The sequence below is a fragment of the Spermophilus citellus genome (genome assembly GCF_964194105.1).
Source record: "Spermophilus citellus genome assembly, chromosome: 6".
Taxonomy (NCBI): Eukaryota; Metazoa; Chordata; class Mammalia; order Rodentia; family Sciuridae; genus Spermophilus; species Spermophilus citellus.
In genome coordinates this window covers 99,663,649-99,684,732 of record NC_138187.1, presented here as the reverse complement: position 1 = coordinate 99,684,732, position 21,084 = coordinate 99,663,649, and the positions used below count along the sequence as shown (strand labels likewise).

At 48.6% G+C, this 21,084-nt stretch overlaps 1 protein-coding gene across 2 annotated transcripts in view; it reads left to right on the top strand.

Annotated features, from left to right (window-relative positions):
• The first annotated feature begins 2,379 nt into the window (after positions 1-2,379).
• Positions 2,380-21,084, top strand: part of SLC35F3 (solute carrier family 35 member F3) — a 251,211-nt gene continuing 232,506 nt past the window's right edge. For both annotated transcript variants that reach the window (XM_081297091.1, XM_081297090.1), the window contains exons 1-2: positions 2,380-2,905; positions 3,272-3,501. In XM_081297091.1, the coding sequence (XP_081153217.1) occupies positions 2,853-2,905; positions 3,272-3,501 (283 nt within the window). In that variant the 5' untranslated portion in view covers positions 2,380-2,852. The remainder of the gene's footprint in view (positions 2,906-3,271; positions 3,502-21,084) is intronic.

Here is a 21,084-nt window from a genome sequence, read left to right as displayed (position 1 = left end):
GAAGCAGAGAGCACTCTACCACTGAGCTACATCCCCAGATCTTTACTTTTTTTTTTTGAGACAAGCCCTCATGAAATTGCTGATGCCTTGAACTCGGGAATCACCTGCCTCAGCCTCCCAAGTCCCTGCCTGGGATTATAAGTGTGCATTATCATGCCCACTAATCCTGTTTATTTTCTAAGGATTTTGTGGGCTTATTTTTGCATTTAGGCCAATGGTCCATTTTGAGTTAGTTCTTGTGAAGCATGTGAGCTGACTAGATTTTTTTTTTAACATGCAGATTTCTAGTTATTCCAGCACCATTTGAAAAGAAATGTGTACATTTTCTTCATTGAATTTCTTTGCTTATTTATCCAAGATCAGTTGACTGTGCCAGTCCATTGGTGACCTATTGTGTTCCATTGGGCTCTGCGTGTTCTTTCACCAACAACTATCTGGGTTACCATGGTTATATGAAGTCTTGAAGTCATGTTATGTCAGGCCTCAAAATGTTTTTCTCTTTAATATTGTGTTGGGTATTCTGAGTCCTTTGCCTTTTCATGTAATTTTTTCTATTTTTTTTTATTTTGAATTGACTCATGTTGTACATATTTAAGGGGCAGAGTGTGACATTTTAATACATATGTGCAATGTGTAATGGTCAGGTCAGGCTAACTGGCATATCCATCACCCCAAATGCTTATCATCTCTTTGTATTGGGAACACTCACAATCCCCTCTATCAGCTATTTTGAAATATTCAGTTAATTATTCTACTATGCTACAAAATATTACAAGTTTTTCTTCCTATGTGGAATCTACACATGACTGGGATTGCATTAAATACATAGATGAAATTAATACAGTTGAGTTTTCCTGTCCATGAATATGGGATAGCTTTCCATTTAGTTCTCCTTTGATTTCTTTCATTAGAATTTTATAGTTTTCCTCATATATATTATACATATTTTATTAGATTTATACTTAGATATTTAACATTTGGGGAATGCTCATGTAAACAGTATCTTTTTCTTTATTTTGAATTCCATTTGGAGAACCAGTTGATTTTTGTACGTTAACGTGTTTTTTTTTATCCTACTTTAATTTGCCTATTAGTTCCACCCCCCCCCCCTTTTTCTGGTCATCCTTTGTGATTTTCTTAATAAACAACCAATGTTTTTTGCAAACAATGACAATTTATCTTTCTTTTTAATTCTTCTTTCTTGGTGTACTTGATTCTCTTTCTTGTGTAATTCCACGAACTAGGACTTCCAGTGTGATGTTCAAAAGGACTGGTGAGGAGAGACATCTGTTTAGTCAGATTCTACTTCCTGTGGTCAAAGACCCGAGAAGGCTATTTTGATACAAGGTTTCAGACATTCAGTCCATAGTTGGTGGAGGGAGGCAGAACATCATAGCAGAAGGTGTGGCAGAGGAGAGCAACTCAGGACATGGCAACTAGGAGGCAGAGAGCTCTGTTAACCAGGGACAAAATATAAACCCCTAAGGTACACCCCCAGTGACCCACCTCCTCCAGCCACACCTGTCTGCCTACAGTTACTGGCCAGTGAATCCATACCTGGATTAATCCACTGATTAAGTTACAACTCTCATAATCGAATCATTTTGCCCCTAAGATTCTTGCATTGTCTCACATATAAGCTTTTGGGGGACACCACAAAATTCAAACCATAAACCTTGCCTATTTCTGATCTTGGCAGGAAAATGTCCAGTTTCTCACACAACCGTGAAGTTAGCGTTGTGTTAGCGGTAGGATTTTATAAATTCTTTCCATCAAGCTGAGGAAGTTCCCGTCTATTCCTAGTTTGCTGAGGAACATATATTTATATTTAATATAAAAATGGTACATGGGGTAGTTGTGTGATTTGAATCTGATTTTTTGTGGAAAAAAAAAGTATTTTGCCTTGGAAAAAAGGAGGCCATATCTAATTTAAAGCAGTCACCTTTGGTGGGATAACTGGTATCTTTCTTCACATATTCCCATATTTTCTAAATTTGTACCAATGGACAATAACATTATGAAAGGTGATCAGATAATCTGGAAAGAATGGCGGGTGAACAGGGAAACACAAAACCGACTGGAAGCTAAAGAAAAGGGGTATCTCCAAAGAGAAAACGGACGGGGTATGGTCTCATCAGTGAGAAGGTGCGCTCTTTGAGGACAGGTTTGACTGCGCCATCCCGAAAATAAAACGATGTACTTTGTCTCAGCTTTGCCTATGAAATACCATTTATTTATTTGGCATTCTGAGTGTAGAGGCGGATTTTTTTTCTTTCGGAGTAGTTTTGGTCTTTATGAAGTCGGGGGCGGGGGCGGGCGTGGCAGCATCCGCGCCAAGGCTTGTGGAAGTGCCCCGCCGGGTCCGCGGGCTGTGGCGGGTCCTGCAGGCGGAGGAGCGCGCTGCACGCCCCAAGGCTGCGGGCGGAGCTGGGGGCCCGGCGGGCGCACTTGGGCTGCGGGAGCTGGGCGCAGCGCCCCCTCCTGGCTCCACGCGCCGACCGGGCGCACCCCCGCCCGCCCAGGTGCCTCGGAGCGCACTGCTGGGAGCGTTTTCCCGGCCCCGCGGCACCCGCGCCCGCGCTGTGCTAGGGCGGCGGCGACAGTGACTGGCGAGGGGCGCGGCGCTGCTCCGCCGCTCCGCTGCCGGCTGGCTGCAGTGGGCCCCGCGGGCTGAGCCACCCGCCGCACACCGCGGAGGTGCTTGGGGACAAACCAGGGCGCGCAGGGCTGCGCGGGGCGGACCCGTGGCGGGCAGCGCTCTCACCTCTCCTGGCCAGCAGCTGCCGCTAGCTCGGGCCCGTGGCCCCTCCGCCTCAAGTCTGGGAGCTCCGGGCCTCACCCTGCCGCTGCCTATGGGGATCCGAGAGTTTCCCGGCGGCGCACCCAGGGGCAAAGGCATCGCCATGTGAGTAGCGCCCGGGGTGTGGGCGCGCGAGCCGGCCGGCAGATGGCCCGAGTGCTGGGTGGACTCTTGCAGCCGCGACCTCGGGCACTCGGGGGTCCGGGAGGGGCGGCGTGCATGGCGGGAAGTTTAAGGCACCTTCTTCCTCGCCCCTGGCCCCAACCCACACTGCCGGAGGCGCCCAGGGGAGGGCGCGGGAGACGGGAGACGAACCTGACTTCGAGGCTTGGAGCGAGCAGAGGTGGGTGGCGCGAGGGAGCAGCCCCGGCTGCACCCTGGCTAGTCCAGGGCCCCGCTCCTCACCGAAACCCCCTCTCTGTCCTTAATCCCTCTCCGCCTGCCCACCTGCCCCGGCGCCCGCGGCCTCAGTGGCATGAGGAGGTCACCGGACGTCAGCCCTCGGAGACTGTCCGACATCAGCCCCCAGCTCCGGCAGCTCAAGTACTTGGTGGTAGACGAGGCGATCAAGGAGGACTTGAAATGGTCGCGCTCGGTGGAGGATCTCACTAGCGGGCCAGTGGGACTCACCTCCATCGAGGAGCGGATCCTGCGCATCACAGGCTACTATGGCTATCAGCCCTGGGCAGCGAGCTACAAAAGTAAGACACCCCCGCCCCCATGCCATTTCCCTGCCCACTGGTCTTCCTACCACTGTCACAGCCGCCTGGGGAGCGCGCTCTATGATGGTCCTGCCGCCAGCTACCGCCCTGCCCGCAGGTTTGCAACTTTGAGGAAGAGGCCTGGAGACAGTTCTCCGGAGCCGTCAGGGCTTCTGATCCGTTATTTCACAAGCCTTTCCCTCCCACACAATCCCTCTCCATCCCTTATCCCCTTCCTCGGGAGGTGTCACAATATGGAGGGCACCCCTCTTGTGGCAGAACGTGAGAAACGCGCAAGCGAATCAGTATCCTGGACTGCGTAGCTTTACTGTGATCAGAAAGTGTTACTGGGCCCCGGGTTAGGCGCAGCTGGCTCTTTTGGAGAAGGCAGACTTAGGCAGCCAGGATTTTAACTCTTTCTGGTGCCTCCTAGGCAGGATGATGGAGGACAGTTCTTTATATCTCAGCCCCTCCTTTTGCCCCAGGACTTTTGGGTCCTCAGTGAGGAGGTTCCATAAGGATCAGTGTAGATTCTGGCACAGTGCTTGCAAGATGAAACAAAGCTTGGTGCCAGGTAGAGATGCTGAAACTTCTTTACTGTGGGCTTCAGCTGACTGTGCCTGGAGCAATGACACAGATCTCACCTTTTTTGGCTTACTTTGGAAGAGAGAGAGGTTGCCTACAACAAACTCCAGATGCTGATAAATATAACCAGAATTGAGTGGTCTCATCACTGTGTTTGGACACAGCAAAGATGCGTTAACCACTTCAGTCAAAGAAATGAGCATTGCCTCATTTATGAGTAAAAGAGTGGACTAATAGTTTGATAATTCTGAGGATTTTTAAAACCTGTTATTTATTGCTTGAAATTGCAATTTATTGGTCCTAGGAAGATATCAGGCTTTTTAATCATATTCATCACTAAAACTATGTCTATCTTTAGGTTATTTCTAAAACCTTCAAGTCCAAGTCAAATATAAGCAGTCTACTAGCAATGAGCTTATATTTTGGGGAAGAAACACAGGATTTGAATGTTTAGCTACTATGCCCTTGCTGGTCTTTAGAGGACTGTGGTGAGTGCATTTAATTCAGCATAAACCTTACAATGATGTATGTGTACTCGAGTCTCCTGACTGCTGCTGAAATCATCGCTGGTCTGCTGGCTTTAGATTGCAGAAGGAAGACAAGGGACCAAGTTCCCTTTCTATCTGAAAAACATGGGGTGTAGGATGACAAGAATTCAAACCCATTGGAAACCATTTTTCTTATGGCTATGAATATGACCTCACTTTTTATTTCTGCTTTTTTGAATTTCTGTTAGAAAATACAACTTTTCTATTTCTTGTTTCCATTCTCTGTTTCTTTGTAATTGAGGACTATGATACAAATCATAGTTTTTGTGGAGTCATCTCTTCAGCCCCTGAAGTCATGATTAGGTTTATTTTTATTATTCTATTTGTTCTTGGCTCTAGGTGTTTTCTGGAAATGATCACTGAGGTTTGTGACTCGAGGGGTGCTTACAGTGGTGATGACTGGGTTTGGTACAAACATACTTAATGATTAAGACCATGGAAATGAGTCCTTTGAACCACCAGGAGTATTCTTAGATGCCCTCTCTCTCTGAGGCATCGTTCAGGGGATAAATACTAGCAGACAGGCTGTAGGAGCTCCAGCCATGGGAATAAAATCAGCTCACTCCACTGTGTTCCTGTGAGGATCCTTCTTTATTCCAAGGTATTTCCTTGCTACTGAAATGCTTTGGGTGACAACTGACATTTTGATGCATTAATTGGAGTTTACGTTTAAATTTAGAGAAGCTAATGTTTTATTCATACAGTGGGAGAGGTTCTAGGGCAGTGCTTTTGCTGCTTGCCATTTCTACCCAACTAAGAAAATAAGAGCAGAGGCTTATCCATCTGTATGTAGTGGTTGGTTAATTTGTTGCTTAATAATTGAAAAAACAAATTACAAGAGACATAATTACAAAACAGAATATTCTCCTCATGGTGTCCACAGAGGCTCCAAGCCTGGTCCTTACAGTTTTGATGTTACCTCTCAGTTTTCTTTCCAAGAGGCTTCTCTGCATTCTGACTGTAGGAGAGTTTCTGGACTCTTGGAGAGGTGTGCAGCTGCCCGAGCAGCAGCAGAAAGAATTTAACCAAGTATTCAGCCACACCCCCTTCATTTTTAGGCTTTGGCAGTTAAGATAAATGAGATAATTATGAACTATGCTCAACCCCAACAGTGACAGCCACAAGTTTCACTCTGGACAAAAGACTTTTTATGAGGAACTATTATTAATGTTTTTAAATTTTAAAGCCCCTGAGGCTTGAGAGGGACATTTGTGTGGAAGTCAAGCTCTCAACAAGTGGGCGGGCAAGGCTGAGTCCCTTCTCTCAGTGGCTCCACTCTCCAGGCTCCCATTCTGAGTTCCTGCAGTGACATTGGCAGGGATTCTTTGAGTTACCAGCTGTGAGCTCTTCCACAGCCCAGAAAGCACCTAGTGCTCATAAATATTTGCTGAATGGACGAATGGATGGTACTTGAACTGCTGGCCTCTGGGACCCATATCATTTAACTTTTTATGCTGACTTCCTATTACTTTGGAATTGCTTTACTCTTACATTGGAAGTGTTTTCTGAGACATAGACTAGAACAGAATTCTTGATGATAAGCTTTGGTGTAGCCCAGTGTTTCTGAACCTCAGTTATTGACAGTTTTTCCTGGGTGTTATGGGGACTGTACGTCATAGGGCACTTAGTAGCCTTGCTGGCCTCTGTTAGATGCTAGTAGCACACCACCACCCCTAGTTGTGACCACCAAATATCTCCAGACGTTGCCAGATGTCCCTCGGAGGGCTGTGTTTGGTTGAGATCCACTCATTTACTTGAACCCATTCTTACTTCCCAAGTGCCCCCTACTCTGCTGACCAGTGGTGCCCATGGAGTGGACCTGCTCCAAATTCCTCATCTTCCCCTCCCTTCTCCTTTCACCTGGCCCACTCCTTGGGTTTTCATGATGGGCCACATTAGAATGAAGGTCTTTATTTATTTATTTATTTTTTAGTTATAGATGGATGCAATATTTTTATTTCATTTATTCATTTTTATGTGGTGCTAAGGATCCAACCTAGTGCCTCACATGTATGAAGCAAGCGCTCTGCCACTGAGCCACAACACCAGCCCCAGAATGAAGGTCTTTTTGCAGACTCAAAAAGGCTTGTTGCTTCTGTAGCTAGTGAGATTCCAGCCCCCTCCCTCATAAGTCAGCAACCTGTAGAGAGAGCTTTAGGAGTTGGAAGGATCTAGATAGTTGCTCAGAAGAACATCCTTGCCCAAAGTAGGGAAGAGTGACTGACCTAAGTATCTTCTGCTGCTTCTCCCTTCTCTGATGTTGCTGCCATTGGGTGGTGGGGGTGGGGGGGGGAGATGGCTATGGAAGGGAAGAGGGAACCCAAGATCAGGAATGTGCTATCTGTATGTGGACAGACAGCTCCAGGTGTCTGGCAGGATAGGAGTAGCACCTCTGCACAGGGGGGACAGAAGAGGTGACCTTGGAGGTCCCCGATGGAGGGTCCTATGTGACTGGGGAAGGAGTACTCATCTGCTCCTTCGTTTTCTCTGTTCATGGAATCTTTTTGGAGCATTCGCCCTGTGTCAGAATACAGAACTGAGCTCCGGAAGACGGGCTCACTGTACAGGTGTTCCCTCTTCAGGGAGTGCAAAGGCAGTGCCCTGCATAGACAGCAGGAACCCAGGGCAAGTCCTGGTGACATCAAGGGTGAATGTTTACAGAGGCAGGACTCTTTGCTTGTGGAAGGTCTGGATGTGGGACAGACGAGGCTGGATACCCAGGGAATTTTCAGGAAGCAGGTTTATTGACTGCAGGGTCCAGAGGGGTTATTGCCCAAATCATTCTCTGGACAAGAAATGCTTTGGACTTAATACCGAGTTGGTGGAGCGGGGGTTGGGGGGGTGTGGAGCTTGGAGGTTCACAAGACAGTGCTTTTTGTTCCAGTTTTTAGAACAGTCAGAGGTTTTACACGTTTTACCACAGAAGCAGGAGCAACATCAGCAGGTTTGCAGTTAAACTTAGCTTTTGTGAGACACAGCAATAGAAAATAGGAAGGTCTAACCACATTGAACTGTTTTGCAAAAATCTTTGTTGATATTATATTAACAAGAAAAATTATGGTGAGGGTCTTCTGGGTATGGAGTCTTTGGGCTGCTTCAGTTTCCCTAATGGTGCTGTTGACTGCACACTGTCAACAGCTTTCCTAATCAAAAGCACTTTCTTAAGAATTACTTTGAGGGGGGTCATGTTTATTGCTTGAAATGAGATACAAATGTGTTTGTAGTAGATTTAACTCCATGGTGCTAGTATGTTGAGATAAAAATGATTTTTTAGAATGCTCATGAGTTTAGTTTTAAGTCATTTTTAGAGTGGAGGGCAGGCTAATCCCAAAGGCCACCCACCTTTAGTCCAGTCCTGCTTTCCATTTGCAGCGTGAGCCTGGACCTGGAGCCTGCAGGGTACTGAGCAAAGTCTCCCTCATCTGGATGGAGATTTTCTAGTTGCAACTGAGAAAGTGGAGGGTGTTCACTCACATTGCTGGGGACGAGGGTTGCAGAGGGTTTGCATGAGGTGAGTGGAGGGGCTTCTGGGGCAATCCTGCCCTTGGGCCCCCTAAGACTGAATTGAGGGCAGGGTTGCCAGTGCCAGAGTGGTGGCTGCTGTGGTGGAACTTGGGTTGCAGGGCTCCTGTGAGGTCCTCTGGAGCAGCAGGGGTTGGACCAACAACTCAGAAGTGGCACTGTGCTGGAGACGGAGGAGTTGGTGGTAAACATAACTCTCAAAGGCAGCTTGGCACATGAAATATGAGATGGAAAACATTTAACAGGGAAGAGTTGGAGGTGGCTGAGGTAGGGTAAACACTAGAACACACATTCTCTAATGTGTCAGAACATAACTTTGGTTCCTGAGTATAATTGCATACTAACAATTTAGTAAATGCTTTCTTTTGACAATTAAAATGCAGAATGATTAGCTTTTAAGGAACCCCATGCTCTGTAACCCACTCAGATCATGGCCATCTGGCTGTGAAGGACACGGTCGTACCTCCAGGGAAGTGATGTCTTCCAGGTTTTCCAAGAAGCGCAGACCAGGAGGTGCCTCACTGTCCTCTGTCTCCCTACAAAGTGTCCAGCCCAGAACTCTCCAGTAGGGAGTACTGGTCCTTTCCTTAAGCAGCTGGAAAAAATCAGACTAGTGCACTAAAAAACAAATCCATATGTGTGAGAGCCGTTGAACTTCATTGAGCATCTTCCTGAGTGTTGTTGGGATGCTCACAAAAGCTGGGGCCTTGCATTGGGGGCAGGGTGGACTCATGTCCTTCGGTGTGGCTGGGAGGAGTGAGGAAATGAAATTCTCTGGAGCTGCATTCACATACCAGTTCCATCCCTTGGTAGATACAGGACCAGTTACTCACCACTGGGAACATCTGGTTTCTCATCTGTGAAGGAGTGATGAGGAAAGAAAACCCACCTATACCCCGTCACTGAGAGAACAGAGCCTTTTGGAAGGTCTTTCCAGTTCATGGGACCCCTCAGCTGCCTGTCACCATGCCCTCAGGTCAAGCCTATGGCAGCAGATAGCACCATCTCTCCTGGGCTCATAGATAGAACAGGACCAACTCCAGGTCCACCTGCCTCGACCAGTGTCTGTCCTGGGACTTGAGAATAAAACCAGAAGTGTGCAGCCAGGCACAGTGGTGCTTTCCTAGTCCCCGTCACTGGGAAGGCTGAGGCAGGATCATCTCTTGAGCCCACAAGTTCAAGACCAACCCGGGCAACTTAGTGAGATCTTGCCAGAAAAAACAAACACAAGAGGTGGTGCTCTGGCTGGGCATGGGCACTTGAGTGGAGGAAATGCACTGAGGGCCTCTTTTGTCCCCTCTGGGGGCAGAGGCAGAGGGAGCTAGTCTACCTGGAGAGGGTGCCCGCAGGTTGTGCCACAACTGAGAAAGCCCTGGAGGCCAGTGCCCTCCTAGGTGGAGATCAGGCTTCAGCTCCTCCCCCAGTCCTGGGGACTCTACTGTCACAGTGCATGCCCCTTCCTTCTGGGTGAGTGGAAGCTGGGCTCTGTCCTGTGCACCTGCAGGCTGCTCTGTGGTTACGACTTCTGGGCCATTCTGCTGAGTCCGAGTAGATTAGAGCAATGCTCTGCATGGCCAAGGACATTCAGCTGAAAGAAAGGAGCACTTCCTGGCTGCTGAGAGAACAGAGAAGCCACAGAGGCCCCGTCAGTGGGAGTCTGCAGAAAGAGCGGGACACCCTGTCACCCCAGCGGAACCCCTGTTCCATAGCAGGGATGAACTAGGTTCTTTTTTTTAACATGATATATTTTGTTTTAGCTTCGTGGTGAGTGTACTGAGCAACAGGGTAAGCCACTATCTTATTACAGAGCCTCGGGAGGAATTATGCCGGTTATGAGCCTAGTAAATTTTTGTGGCTGATAATGGTGGTGAGCCTTTGAGCAATTGCCCAGGCCATGGACACAGATTTTTCTGTCATGCAACTTGAGGTAGCCTTAATTTATGACATTGGACTGTAGGAAATAAATCGCTCGGTTGAGGAGAATTTTAAAGTTGAGGGTCACAGGCTGTGTTGGACTCCTGAGACATGGGGGCTCATGTAACTTCAGAGCAGTTTCTGGTTTTGACAGATGTTTTGCTGTGGCTTTCAGATGTTCTCCTTGTCAATTGGCTGTGTCACCTAGATCAGAATCTATTAGCAGATTATCTTTACCCTTCTTCACCATCTTCTTGCAACAATCCAGTGTTACCAAAATCAGAGTGTATCCTCAAAGTTTCTTCAGAAGGGCTGGAAGAAAAGTGCTTCTTCACAGACCCAGACTTTGCCTCCTTGTTTTTCTTTTTAGAAGTTGTGCCAGCTTACTTTCAGGGACTGTTGAAGATGTAAAGGAACACAGTCACCAACATAGGCATGAGGCCTGTGGGTGTGACGCAGTGTTGGCTCATGCCATGCACCTGTGGGAATTTAAAAACATTTTTCATGGTGGAAGTATATTTTGTTGGCAGGCAATATCAAGGAAGAACTGGAAGTACCCTCCTCTATTTCTTTTCATTTAAAAATCAGCCAAAAAAAAAAAATAGTTAGAAGACTGGGCAAATACCATAAGCCAGGACAACAAAGTCTTGTGGCTTATCCAAACACATTGACCTTGTCAGCATTTCATTGTATAAAGTATTGAACATAGAAATCTTGAATAGATGTGTCTGATTTGATGCAGTAGGTTTGATAAGCCATTAGAATTTATTTTTTAAGCACTAGGAAGCGTGTACCATGGAGGTGTGAGTGTATTTGCTCTGTCTGTAACCAACATTGTATTTGGTGATTCTTTAAAAATACATTGAGGGGTTTCAAAGCGGTGACTGGAAGACAGGAGTGCAAAGCGTTTTCCACTGGGACCCACCGCCACCTTGCCCTCTGCGGAGGAGCCCACGGGCCAGGCAGGGACTTTAGAACATCACTGCGTGGAACTCCATATGCTTTCCACGGAGGGGCTCATTTATGCCTGGGTTAGAAGCAGATGGAACCTCAAAGCTGCTGTGAAGGTGTTTTCATTTATTCATGAGCCCATCCATCCACCATCCACCATCAGTATTCAATCATCAAAAAATAACTGTTTCTGAAAGGTGGTAAAAAAATATTCACCCCTGAGGCAAACATGTACTACAGGTGCTGTTTCCTTAAAAATTCCATACTGACATACACCTATGAATCCATGAATTGCATTGACTCCAATACACACATTTCTTGCCTTGGGGCCATCTCACGAGCACTGTGTGTCTATTTGTGGTCCTTCTCTAACTAAATATCCTGTGGTGATTTGAACCAACACTGACCAGCTATAAACTAAGCCCTGTATTATATGAATTCTATTGCATGGTGTTTTATTGTAGGAACTGTAACTCTAGCTAGATACAGCAGAGGCTATGAAGCCCCAAAGAATTCCTTTCTCTCTTCCTTGGGAAACTTGAGCTCTTCTGCTGTAATCAGAGTTCTACTTTGTTCATTTGATGTAGCCCAGAACATTTAACATTTTTTTTTCTTTTGTGCTATTGTGCAACAATACCGATCTTTGACAGGGTTGGTGAGTGGAGCAACGTCACCAGGACATTTATTTTCTAATGTTTTCTGCTGTAGATATTCTGTTTCTCTCCAGCTGCAAAGAATGCTGTCTTGAGGTTGTTTTCTTCCTCTAACGAGGGGCCTGGCAGCAATAACAGGGACTCGAATCCATTCAGGGGAGCCAGGGTGTGCTCCCAGTCCACCTGTTCTCTCCTGCCCAGATCATGTTCTGTTTGTGCCGTTCCTCTAGCTCCTCCAGGAGGCAACCCCAGGTTCACAGAGTGAGCTTGTGAGCTGTTCTTGTGCTCGGCCAGCTTGAGTCATAACAGTATCCAGTTCACAGAGGCGGGAGGGGAGCGGGGTCTCTAGGGGCATCACCGCTTTACATATTAATAAAGCCAGAGCATCCTGGGTTGCAGGACTATTTCTCTGCGCGCTGTTGCTCATGGAAGGATCTGGAGTTCTTCTCTGTCATGTCTTGTTCTGGTTGGTCCTTGATTCACCTGTGTGAATCATAACGCTTGATTCACCTGTATGCACATAACGCTCAAGGACGTGGCTGGATCAAACACAGGCTGAGCGCAGCCTTCAGGGGTGGTTCCAGGACATTGTCTCAGGGCCCTCTTCCTGACTTGCCCACCTTCTCTTTGTGCTGAGCCCTGAGGAGTGTTGGCTGCGGGTGGTCAGCAGGTAGCTGGGGTCATTTGAGCCAACACCCAGGAGCGTGTGGGGGTTTCTCCATTGCTTTTGGGTGCATGTGGTGCCTTTTTAGGGAGGGTGGCATCTTGGTCACTGTGGTCGTTTGGCTACCTTATGCCTGTGAAGGGGAGAGGGGACAAGATGGGGTTGTCTTCTAGGGGGTTGGACTCTCCTCCTGAGGAAAGCACTCAGAGGCCACCTCAGTTTCCACAACGCACTGTCCACACTGCTTCGGAGGAGTCATAGCTGTACCCGACATTTTGGAGGTTTTCAGAAAACTTTGCATATTCGACTATTTTATGGATATTGTTATTTTCCTTGGGCTCGGTAGCCTCAGTGTGGTTATTATGTGGGAGAATATCCTTGTTCCTGAGAGATGCTGCGGTATTAGGGGTGAGGTATCGTGTCTATAGTGTACTTTCAAGTAGTTCAACAAAAACCAGTATAGACAGACCAAATGACAGATGAATAAAACATGCAAAATTTTAATATTTGGTGAGTCTATATATATACACCAACTTTTCTATAAATGTAAATGCTTTCAAAATTAGAAAAAAAAACATTGCTTCAGCTTATGGTGTAGCATGATTCAGGCTTGAAGGGAAACACGGTTCAGATTATTATATCAGAATTCAGTAAAAAGAAAACCAGAAAATGGTGTGAGTGCTGACAGGCTGTCCACAGGGGAGGAGCAGGTCACCTCCCAGGGCCAGCCCTGTCACTAGCTACTAGCCACTCTCAGCACTGACACCGTGCCTTTGCAGCACCTGCCTTGGTTTCTCTCCCCACTCTGGCCAGGCCACATCACCATCCCTCCAGCATGCCTGTCCACGTGCTGTGCCGTATCCCAGGCTCCAAGCTTCTCTTCAGGGGTTTAGACTTCTCATCCATCTCCCCAAATGGTTTTGCTTTGTACCCTACATAATGTAGGTGGAGGACCCCTTGCCTCACTGAGAACAGGTGGCCTAGCACCCTAGTCTGCACAGCAGGCTGTTTTTAAGGGATTTCTGGCCTGTGGTGTGGCTCGTGCTCCTCGTGCCTGGTCTCTGGGTGCTGGCACCGTGCCTTCCCATGGTGTCTCCCTCTCTTTGGTGCTTAGGTACTCAGTCGTTCATCTGGCTTCAAGGGTCAGGCCAGGCCAGGCCTCCTGAGGGCTGTTCCCATGGGTTTTGCTCCTCACGCTCCCTAGAGAAGATGGCTGGTGATAAGAGGGGAAGAATCAAACGGGCTTCCAGGTCTTCACTCTGCTCTGTGCTCAGGCCACAGACCATCCAGAATTTCTACAGGAGCCAGGTTATGGAACCAGCCAAAGTTTCCATGGACAGAGGAGTGGATAGAGAGAATCAATGCATATACACAGTAGCGTGTTATTCAGCCTAAAGAAGAGCAGTTATGCCATTTGCAATAAAATGAATGGAACTGGGGAACATCATATTAAGAAAGATAAAGCAGACTCAGGGAGCCAGTGTGTTAACCTCATATGGGGAAGCAAAAAAGTGTCTCATGAAAATAGAAGGGAGGCCGGTACGGTGGCGCATGCCTATAATCCCAGTGGCTTGGGAAGCTGAGGCAGAAGGATCGCGAGTTCAAGGCCAGCCTCAGCAACTTAGTGAGGCACTAAGCAATGTGAGACCCCGTCTCTAAATAAAATACAAAATAGGGCTGGGGATGGGGCTCAGTAGTTAAGGGCCCCTGGTTCAATCCCTGGTGCAAAATAAATACATAAGTAAATAGAAAATAAAAGGGAGACCAGTAGCGGGGGGCCCAGGGGAGGGAAGGCAGGGGTAGGTCTTGGGGATTAATTGATCAAATTATGTTATATGCATATGAATATATCCCAGTGGAACCCACTATTCTGTATAACTAATATGCACTGATTTAAAAAAAAAAAAAGATGCCCAGAGCCCCTGGGAGAATCCTCTGCACACAATGTCTGAGAGGACGCTGTGCATGCGGTTTGAGCGTGTGTATGAGGAGCGTGGAGCAGTGAAGGGACCTCAGGCTTCCACCAGCAGAACTGTCTTTGCTCAGATGGAATGTGCAGCATTGGAGGCCGGGTCAGTACCCATGGGGTTTCTCCTGTTAAAGAGGAAGAATTGCTTCTTTAGAGTCAGGGGAAGGGGGCATGTGCAATGGCACCAGAGAGCCAGGTGCTGCCGAGTGCCTGAGTCTCACCGAGCGGAGCTGGATGATGGGCGGTTCAGGAAGCAGGGCGAAATCTGAGGAGGCAGGTGGCGCAGAAGGCCCACCTGGGTTCGAATCCTAAGTGTTTGTGAGAAGCACAGCCTGGAGGTGCCCAGACTGAAGAGCGGTGGCTGCTGGGGATGTTCCCGCAGTTGTCCTGGATGCACGCGGCCAGTCTTTGCTGGACAGATGCCCAGGGGAAGAATTTCAGGGTTTTAGAGTCATGTCAAATGATCCCCAAGGTGGCCTCCAATGTCCTCCCCGGGGTTCATGCCCTTGAACAGTCCCCTCTCCTTGGGTGGAGGCTTGACTAGCTTCCCACCAAGGATGTCTTCTGGGAGTTTGTCATGCTGCGTGAGAGCCCATCTTGCCAGCTTTGAGAAGACACTGGCCCTCTTGGAGACCCATGTGGCAAGGCAGTGCAGGTGGCCTTTAGAGCTGGGGTGGCCTCAGGCCAACAGCCAATACACACTGCAGTCCTGTGACCTCAAGGAGCTGAATGCGGCCAGCAGCCAGGCTAGCAGAAACACGAGTCTTCTTGGTCTAGCTCCCAGCTGAGCACCCAGCCCTGGCCGACACCCTGATTCCAGCTTTGTAACCCTTGAGCAGAGCACTGGCTGAGCTGGGTCCAGCCCCCAACTCTCAGAAACTGTGAGATGACAAAGGTGTCTTGTGTTCTGTCACTTGGTGTGTGATCTCTTGTTATGCGACTGTAGATGGCTAATACCGGAGGATGAGTCAGGTCTCAATCAGCGAAACAGAGCTGCCAAGTATAAATACACAGATATGCATAGCTCTCTTCACCAACATACACTTTATCATCTGTAAGTTAGATGGCTTCTAATTTTTTGCCTTCAATAAAATTCAAGGAGGAAATCCATAAATCATTAAAACTGAAGTTTTATAATAGATCCCCATGTAGCTTTTGTGGTCTATTTTTGAGCAATTTTCATGCTCCCAGGCTCAGTCCCCGTTATCAGCCTCCCCTCTAGATGGCTGCATGTGTATGACAAGGCGCCATCGCCACCGAAACGCACAGTTTGCAGAGCTCACTAGGTGTTCTGCGTCCTCCAGGACTGACGGGTGCATAGGGACATGGGTCCTGCGATATCATGCAGTGTGTCTGGCAGGGCCTATCCATGGGGGTGAGGGGACAGTATTATGGAGCTGCTGTGGAAGGCTGCTGAGAAGAGCAGCTCTGGGAATGGCCTCTCTGGGGACAACTGACCTGGGAAACGGCTGCATCCCATCCGTGAGTTCTTCCCCCTGTCCCTCCACTGCTCACTAGCGTGGAACTGTCCCTGGAGAGACTTTGCAGGTCAGGACTGGGCAGCACTCGGCTCTGGCTTCTCCCCTCTCTGCTCTGCAGCCTGAGTTCCCTTTGTTGCAGGGTGTGGCTGGCCTTCTCTTCCCCGCGTTGTGGTGCTACATCTCCCCACCTGGTGACCACACATGTCAGAAGGCTGGGGAGAGGACGATCGAGCAGAAACCCACAGTGTGCTGGTGTACTTGTGGTTCTCAGTGTCCCACATGTGGTGGTGGGTTTTGAGAAAGGGGATCATCCTGACATTAGTGCCCAGTCTCATCTGCACAAAGCTCCCAAACTGGCAGAACTTACCCATGGTGGTGACAATGAGAGGAGCCGTTGTGTGTGGACCAGGAGGGGCACAGGACATTTTCTGTCTGCTGTGATGAAATCTTCCACATAGTAAATTCCATACCTGGGACCTAGGGCAACCCCTAGAGGCCCAGGTTAAGGTTTGGCCCCAGGGTGGCCCTGTTGGGAGTTGGTGGGACCTTGAGGAGTGGGGCTCCAGGAGAGTCCTAAGGTGACTCGGGGTGTGTCCTCAAAAAGGAAATCATCTTTCTGTTGAATCTCAATTCCCTGCCTTTACAGGCAGATGAGGTTGGAATTCTCTGCTTCTGCAGGCAGGTGGGGTCTGGGCAAGGATGTGGCACTTGAGCTCCTAAGGGTGGGCCACCCTCCAGTGCTCAGCAGACCCTGCAGCTCACCACCAACTTCTTCTTTCCAGGTTCTTGTCTCATGAATTCAAAAATAAAATCCTTAGACCAGGATGAGTGAACACAGAGTAGAACTTATTGAAGAATAAAAGCAAGGACAGATCCCTGGCACAGCAGTAGGAAACCCAATAGCAGGTAGTTTCCACCTGAAGGTACTAGTGCAGGGGTTTATATCCCATGTGGGTCACTGCTATTGATCAAAATTACGATAATCAGGCTTTGGGAAAGCACCGAGGCTATTAGTCAGCCCTGAATCCCGTTCAGGTTTCCATTGCTTTCGTTTTCTCCCTGCCTCTGGAATCGGGAGGTTGAAGTCATTGAATTGCACGTGCATGGTGGGGTGGTGGGTGCTGCCATGCTGCGTGGAGTGTGCTTCTGCAGCAGGCATCCCCACTGTGCGCAGGCTGGGCTGCCCCAGGGAGACAGGTGATGAGTCTGGTCACCCCAGCTCACCCCGGCTCACCCTGGTTCACCCCAGCACCTGCAGCTTGGAGCATGGCGGGCTCCACAGGGCAGCTGGTGCTTGATGTTGTGCCAGAGCCCTCCTGGTTACTGCTTTGCCACCTTCCACTCCCCTCTGCTTCTGGGCAAAGACCACTGGGCTGGATGAACAGCTGGACATCCAAGGAACCATGCCAACTAGACAGGAAAAATAATTTCTACCAGGATAATGAGCTAGTTAAAAAATACACTATTCAGAGTAAGATATCCAAAAGGTAGAGCTTTAGTGTAAACCATAGGTGCCTGGCTCGATGAGCTGCTACAAAAGACTCTACGCTCGTTTTCTTTTTTTTTTTTAATTTTATTTTTTTTATTGGTTGTTCACAACATTACAAAGCTCTTGACATATCATATTTCATACATTAGATTGAAGTGGGTTATGAACCCCCAATTTTACCCCAAATGCAGATTGCAGAATCACGTCGGTTACACATCCACATTTTTACATACTGCCATATTAGTGACTGTTGTATTCTGCTACCTTTCCTATCCCCTACTATCCTCCCTCCCCTTCCCTCACATCTTCTCTCTCTACCCCATCTACTGTAATTCATTTCTCTCCTTGTTTATTTTCCCTTTCCCCTCACAACCTCTTATATGTAATTTTGTATAGCAATGAGGGTCTCCCTTCATTTCCATGCAATTTCCCTTTTCTCTCTCTTTCCCTCCCATCTCATGTCTCTGTTTAAAGTTGCTACGCTCGTTTTCTGCATCTTCATCAAGACATAGACTATTATTGGCACATAAGCTTTTTTGATACCTATAAGGAGATTTTCCTAATTTTAAATAATCAAGAAAAGCCCTGAAGTTTTTCTCTGGAGCTTTCTCTCTACAGAGGTAGCAGATGTTTTGTCGAGAATCCCACTGCCCTGTACTTTGTAAGGAAGCCGTGTCCAGCCTGGTGTCTGGCCACATGGTCCAGGCATCTGCAGTTTCTAGCCTGGGCATCAGGTGAGAGGTGGAGTTTCAGCTGGCTTCATGGGAGCTTTGGGTTTACTGTTGTTCTCCACGGCCTTGGAAAGAACTGCCTGCTAGCCGGACCTCCTGTTTGAGCCCACAGCTGTGCACATGCCTGTTTTCCCCTCTAACACCTGAGTCTTGCAGTCCCAGCTATCTGCATTACCGCCTGTTGTATCCGACACCTAGGTGTCTGCATCTGGCTCTGTGGGTCCTGCTTCTCCTCCCTGTGGGCTTTCCCTTGCTGCTTTGGTATCTCACAGCGCTGGATATGGTGGGTCCAAGACAGGACAGAGCCAGTCCTGAGTGGTGCATGAAGTGAGCTCCCGTCTTCTCATGGGAGGTCGTTCATCGGGGATGAGTCCATCAGCCGAGGCTGGACATGGGTTTGGGTTCTGTTGGACTTTAACGTTGTCCTGGGACAGAGCCTACTCTCTGGGGAGAGTCCTACTTCTCCCCAGAGCAAACTGTGCTTGGTCCTACCCATCTCTGAAGTAGCACTTTCCCCTGTGGCCCAGGGGCAAGAGATTTGCCGTCCAGGGATGTTAGACTTTGCTTGTATGAGAGAGGGCTGGGGAAGTAGAGGTGTTACCCTGTCCCTCAGGAGCAGCCCACTACCCTTGAGCCTGTGCTTCTCTGAGTGGCTGTTCCAGGCTCCTCCTCGGTCCTTCTAATGAGCCATTTGGTGGAGGCTCAGGAGAAGGAGCTTTTGCAGGAGGGTAAATCCGGTGCCTCTGAGACACCTAGCCTTTCTGCTCTACAGTTGAGGCCCTTAAGAATTTGTTAACATTTAGCTGATTCCTCTTCCTCTTTGGAAAAAAAGCCTCTTTTGTCCTTCCTCTGCCAAAGGTAAAAGAGGTGGTGTGGGCTGGGTGTGGTGGTGGTGCACGCCCATCATCCCAGTGACTCAGGAGGCTGAGGCAGGAGGATTGCAAGTTTGAGGCCAGTCTAGGCAACTGGGTGACTTCCTGTCTCAAAATAAAAAGAGCTGGAGATGTATTTCTGTGGTAGAGCTCCCCTGGTTTTAATTCCCTTCATCTAAATAAATAAACAAATATATGTAAATAAAAACAAAAATAGGCAAACAAACAAAAGAGACAGTGTGTCTGCCCCAGCTGGGAAGTGTGCATCCCCCTAGAATTCAGTTTGCTCGTTTACCTCGGAATTCGGCTTCCTGATGGGCTCCATACACATCACTGTGGACATGCACCTTTCTCTCGTTGTTTCGGCAGAGTAAAGTTCTCCTGAGTCTTTTTACATCCGAAGCAGAAGTAGACTTGGTCATAAATTTAAGTGATGTTAACAGTGGACTTGGTATTGCTAAAACCTCCAGCTCAGAGGAGCTAAATATTACTACCTAGCTGAGCCGCCTCCCTCTCCGTTTCCATGGCCTGCCTGGGGTGCGGGAGAACCCAGTCTTAGGGAACATTGTTGATCTTTTTATCAAAAGATCTACTTTTTATCTACTGGTAGAAAGGGAGCAGAGTGATACTCTTCTTAGTTCAGAGGAGCAAGCTTCGATGGTGGGTAAGTGTCCTAGGTTTCTGTCCCATCCCCATGATGACAGCCTCACTTGGCTTCTTATAGCCCATGCCTGGGACCCAAGTGGGGGGCACCATAGCCTGTGGAGCTTCCCCTCCTGCATCCTGCCCATGCCTCTCGCTGGCTATGGGCCACTCTGTGGTGAGATCACCGTGCTCCACACCGACTGTTCACCTCCACTCCATCAGTCTCCACGTGCCCGCAGTGCACAGGTGCTCCACGTATCTTCCCAAGTCAGTAGGAGACGCTATTCCAGGCGTCACCGTGAGACAGAGTGCAGAGTGGAGTAGAGGCAGAAAGAACCCCACAAGAAGTAGTCTTGCCCTAGAAAAGGGGGCAAAGGGCACTTCAGGAGGAGATTCAGGATTCAAAAAGCACCAGGGTGCAGACTAAAGGGCTGAGGAATGTTCCAGATACCCACTCTACTAAAGTTCACATCTACAATACAAAAGGCAAAGAGAAAACTTACCCAAGGCTAACCCTGCACAGGCCAGTAAAGATGACCCAGTCTCTCTGACTACCCCTCTGTTTGTGTTTACCCTGTGTGAATGAAATTAGGACAATGCTTCCTGTAGACAGTTGAGGTTCTTGGCTATAAGCAACAGCTATCCCATCTGCTGATCATAGGAAAAGGGAGAAAAGAAATTTCTGGAAGAACACCAGACACGGGAACAATGGGAGGCAGAGGGCCAGACCTGGGAGGTAGACATGGCCGGGCTGCAGACGCTAGGAGCAGAGGTCACAGCAAGGTGCCTGCCTCAGAGGAGCGGAGGTGGCCAGCAGGCCTCGTTTCCATGGTCCTGCTGCCTCCTGGCACTTGGGTCAGACCTCCAGGCATCTGACTGGCTGGCCTTGGGCCACAGGGTCACCTCTGGCCTTTGCAGGAGGCAGAGGGGGAGCACCTGTGCCCTTGGCCTGGGTGGCCACAAGCTCCAGTGGGCGTCCTGCTCAGAACATGGCCTTCTGCATGGTCATCAGGGTGGACTCTGTCCCAGGTGGGTGTTGGGATGCTGAGAGTCAGAGGGATGAACAGTGGAAAGTGACAAGAGGGGCATCAGACCTAGGGAAAGTGCTGCCATAAGACAAAGGCCCAGGGGAGCAGCTGGTCCAGGAAAACAGAGAGAGCCAAAGAAAAGAGGAAGAGAAGTAAAGCACACAGTGTTACAGAAGGGAGGACAGAGTGACAAGGACTATCACCAAAATGACTTAGCAACATTGGGAGCTCTGACATAGGTAGGGGAATGGCAAGGGCTTAAGCTTGGCTGGACCATACTCAGACTGCGGGCTATTGGAGCGCCTGCTGCCCGTCACCGACCAGAGGATCTGCAGTCCACACGTGTCCACTCCTCTATCATTGGTACCAGGCTTCTAGTCCTTTCACATCACCAGGACCTGCAAGAGGTGGCTAGCTCTCAGAGCAACAGATTAAACAAGTGAATACCACGTCATGTGTAATGGTCTACACACCCTACCACGAAGAGTTGCTGAGAATTTTGAGATTCGAATGTCCAGCAGAGGCCCTCCA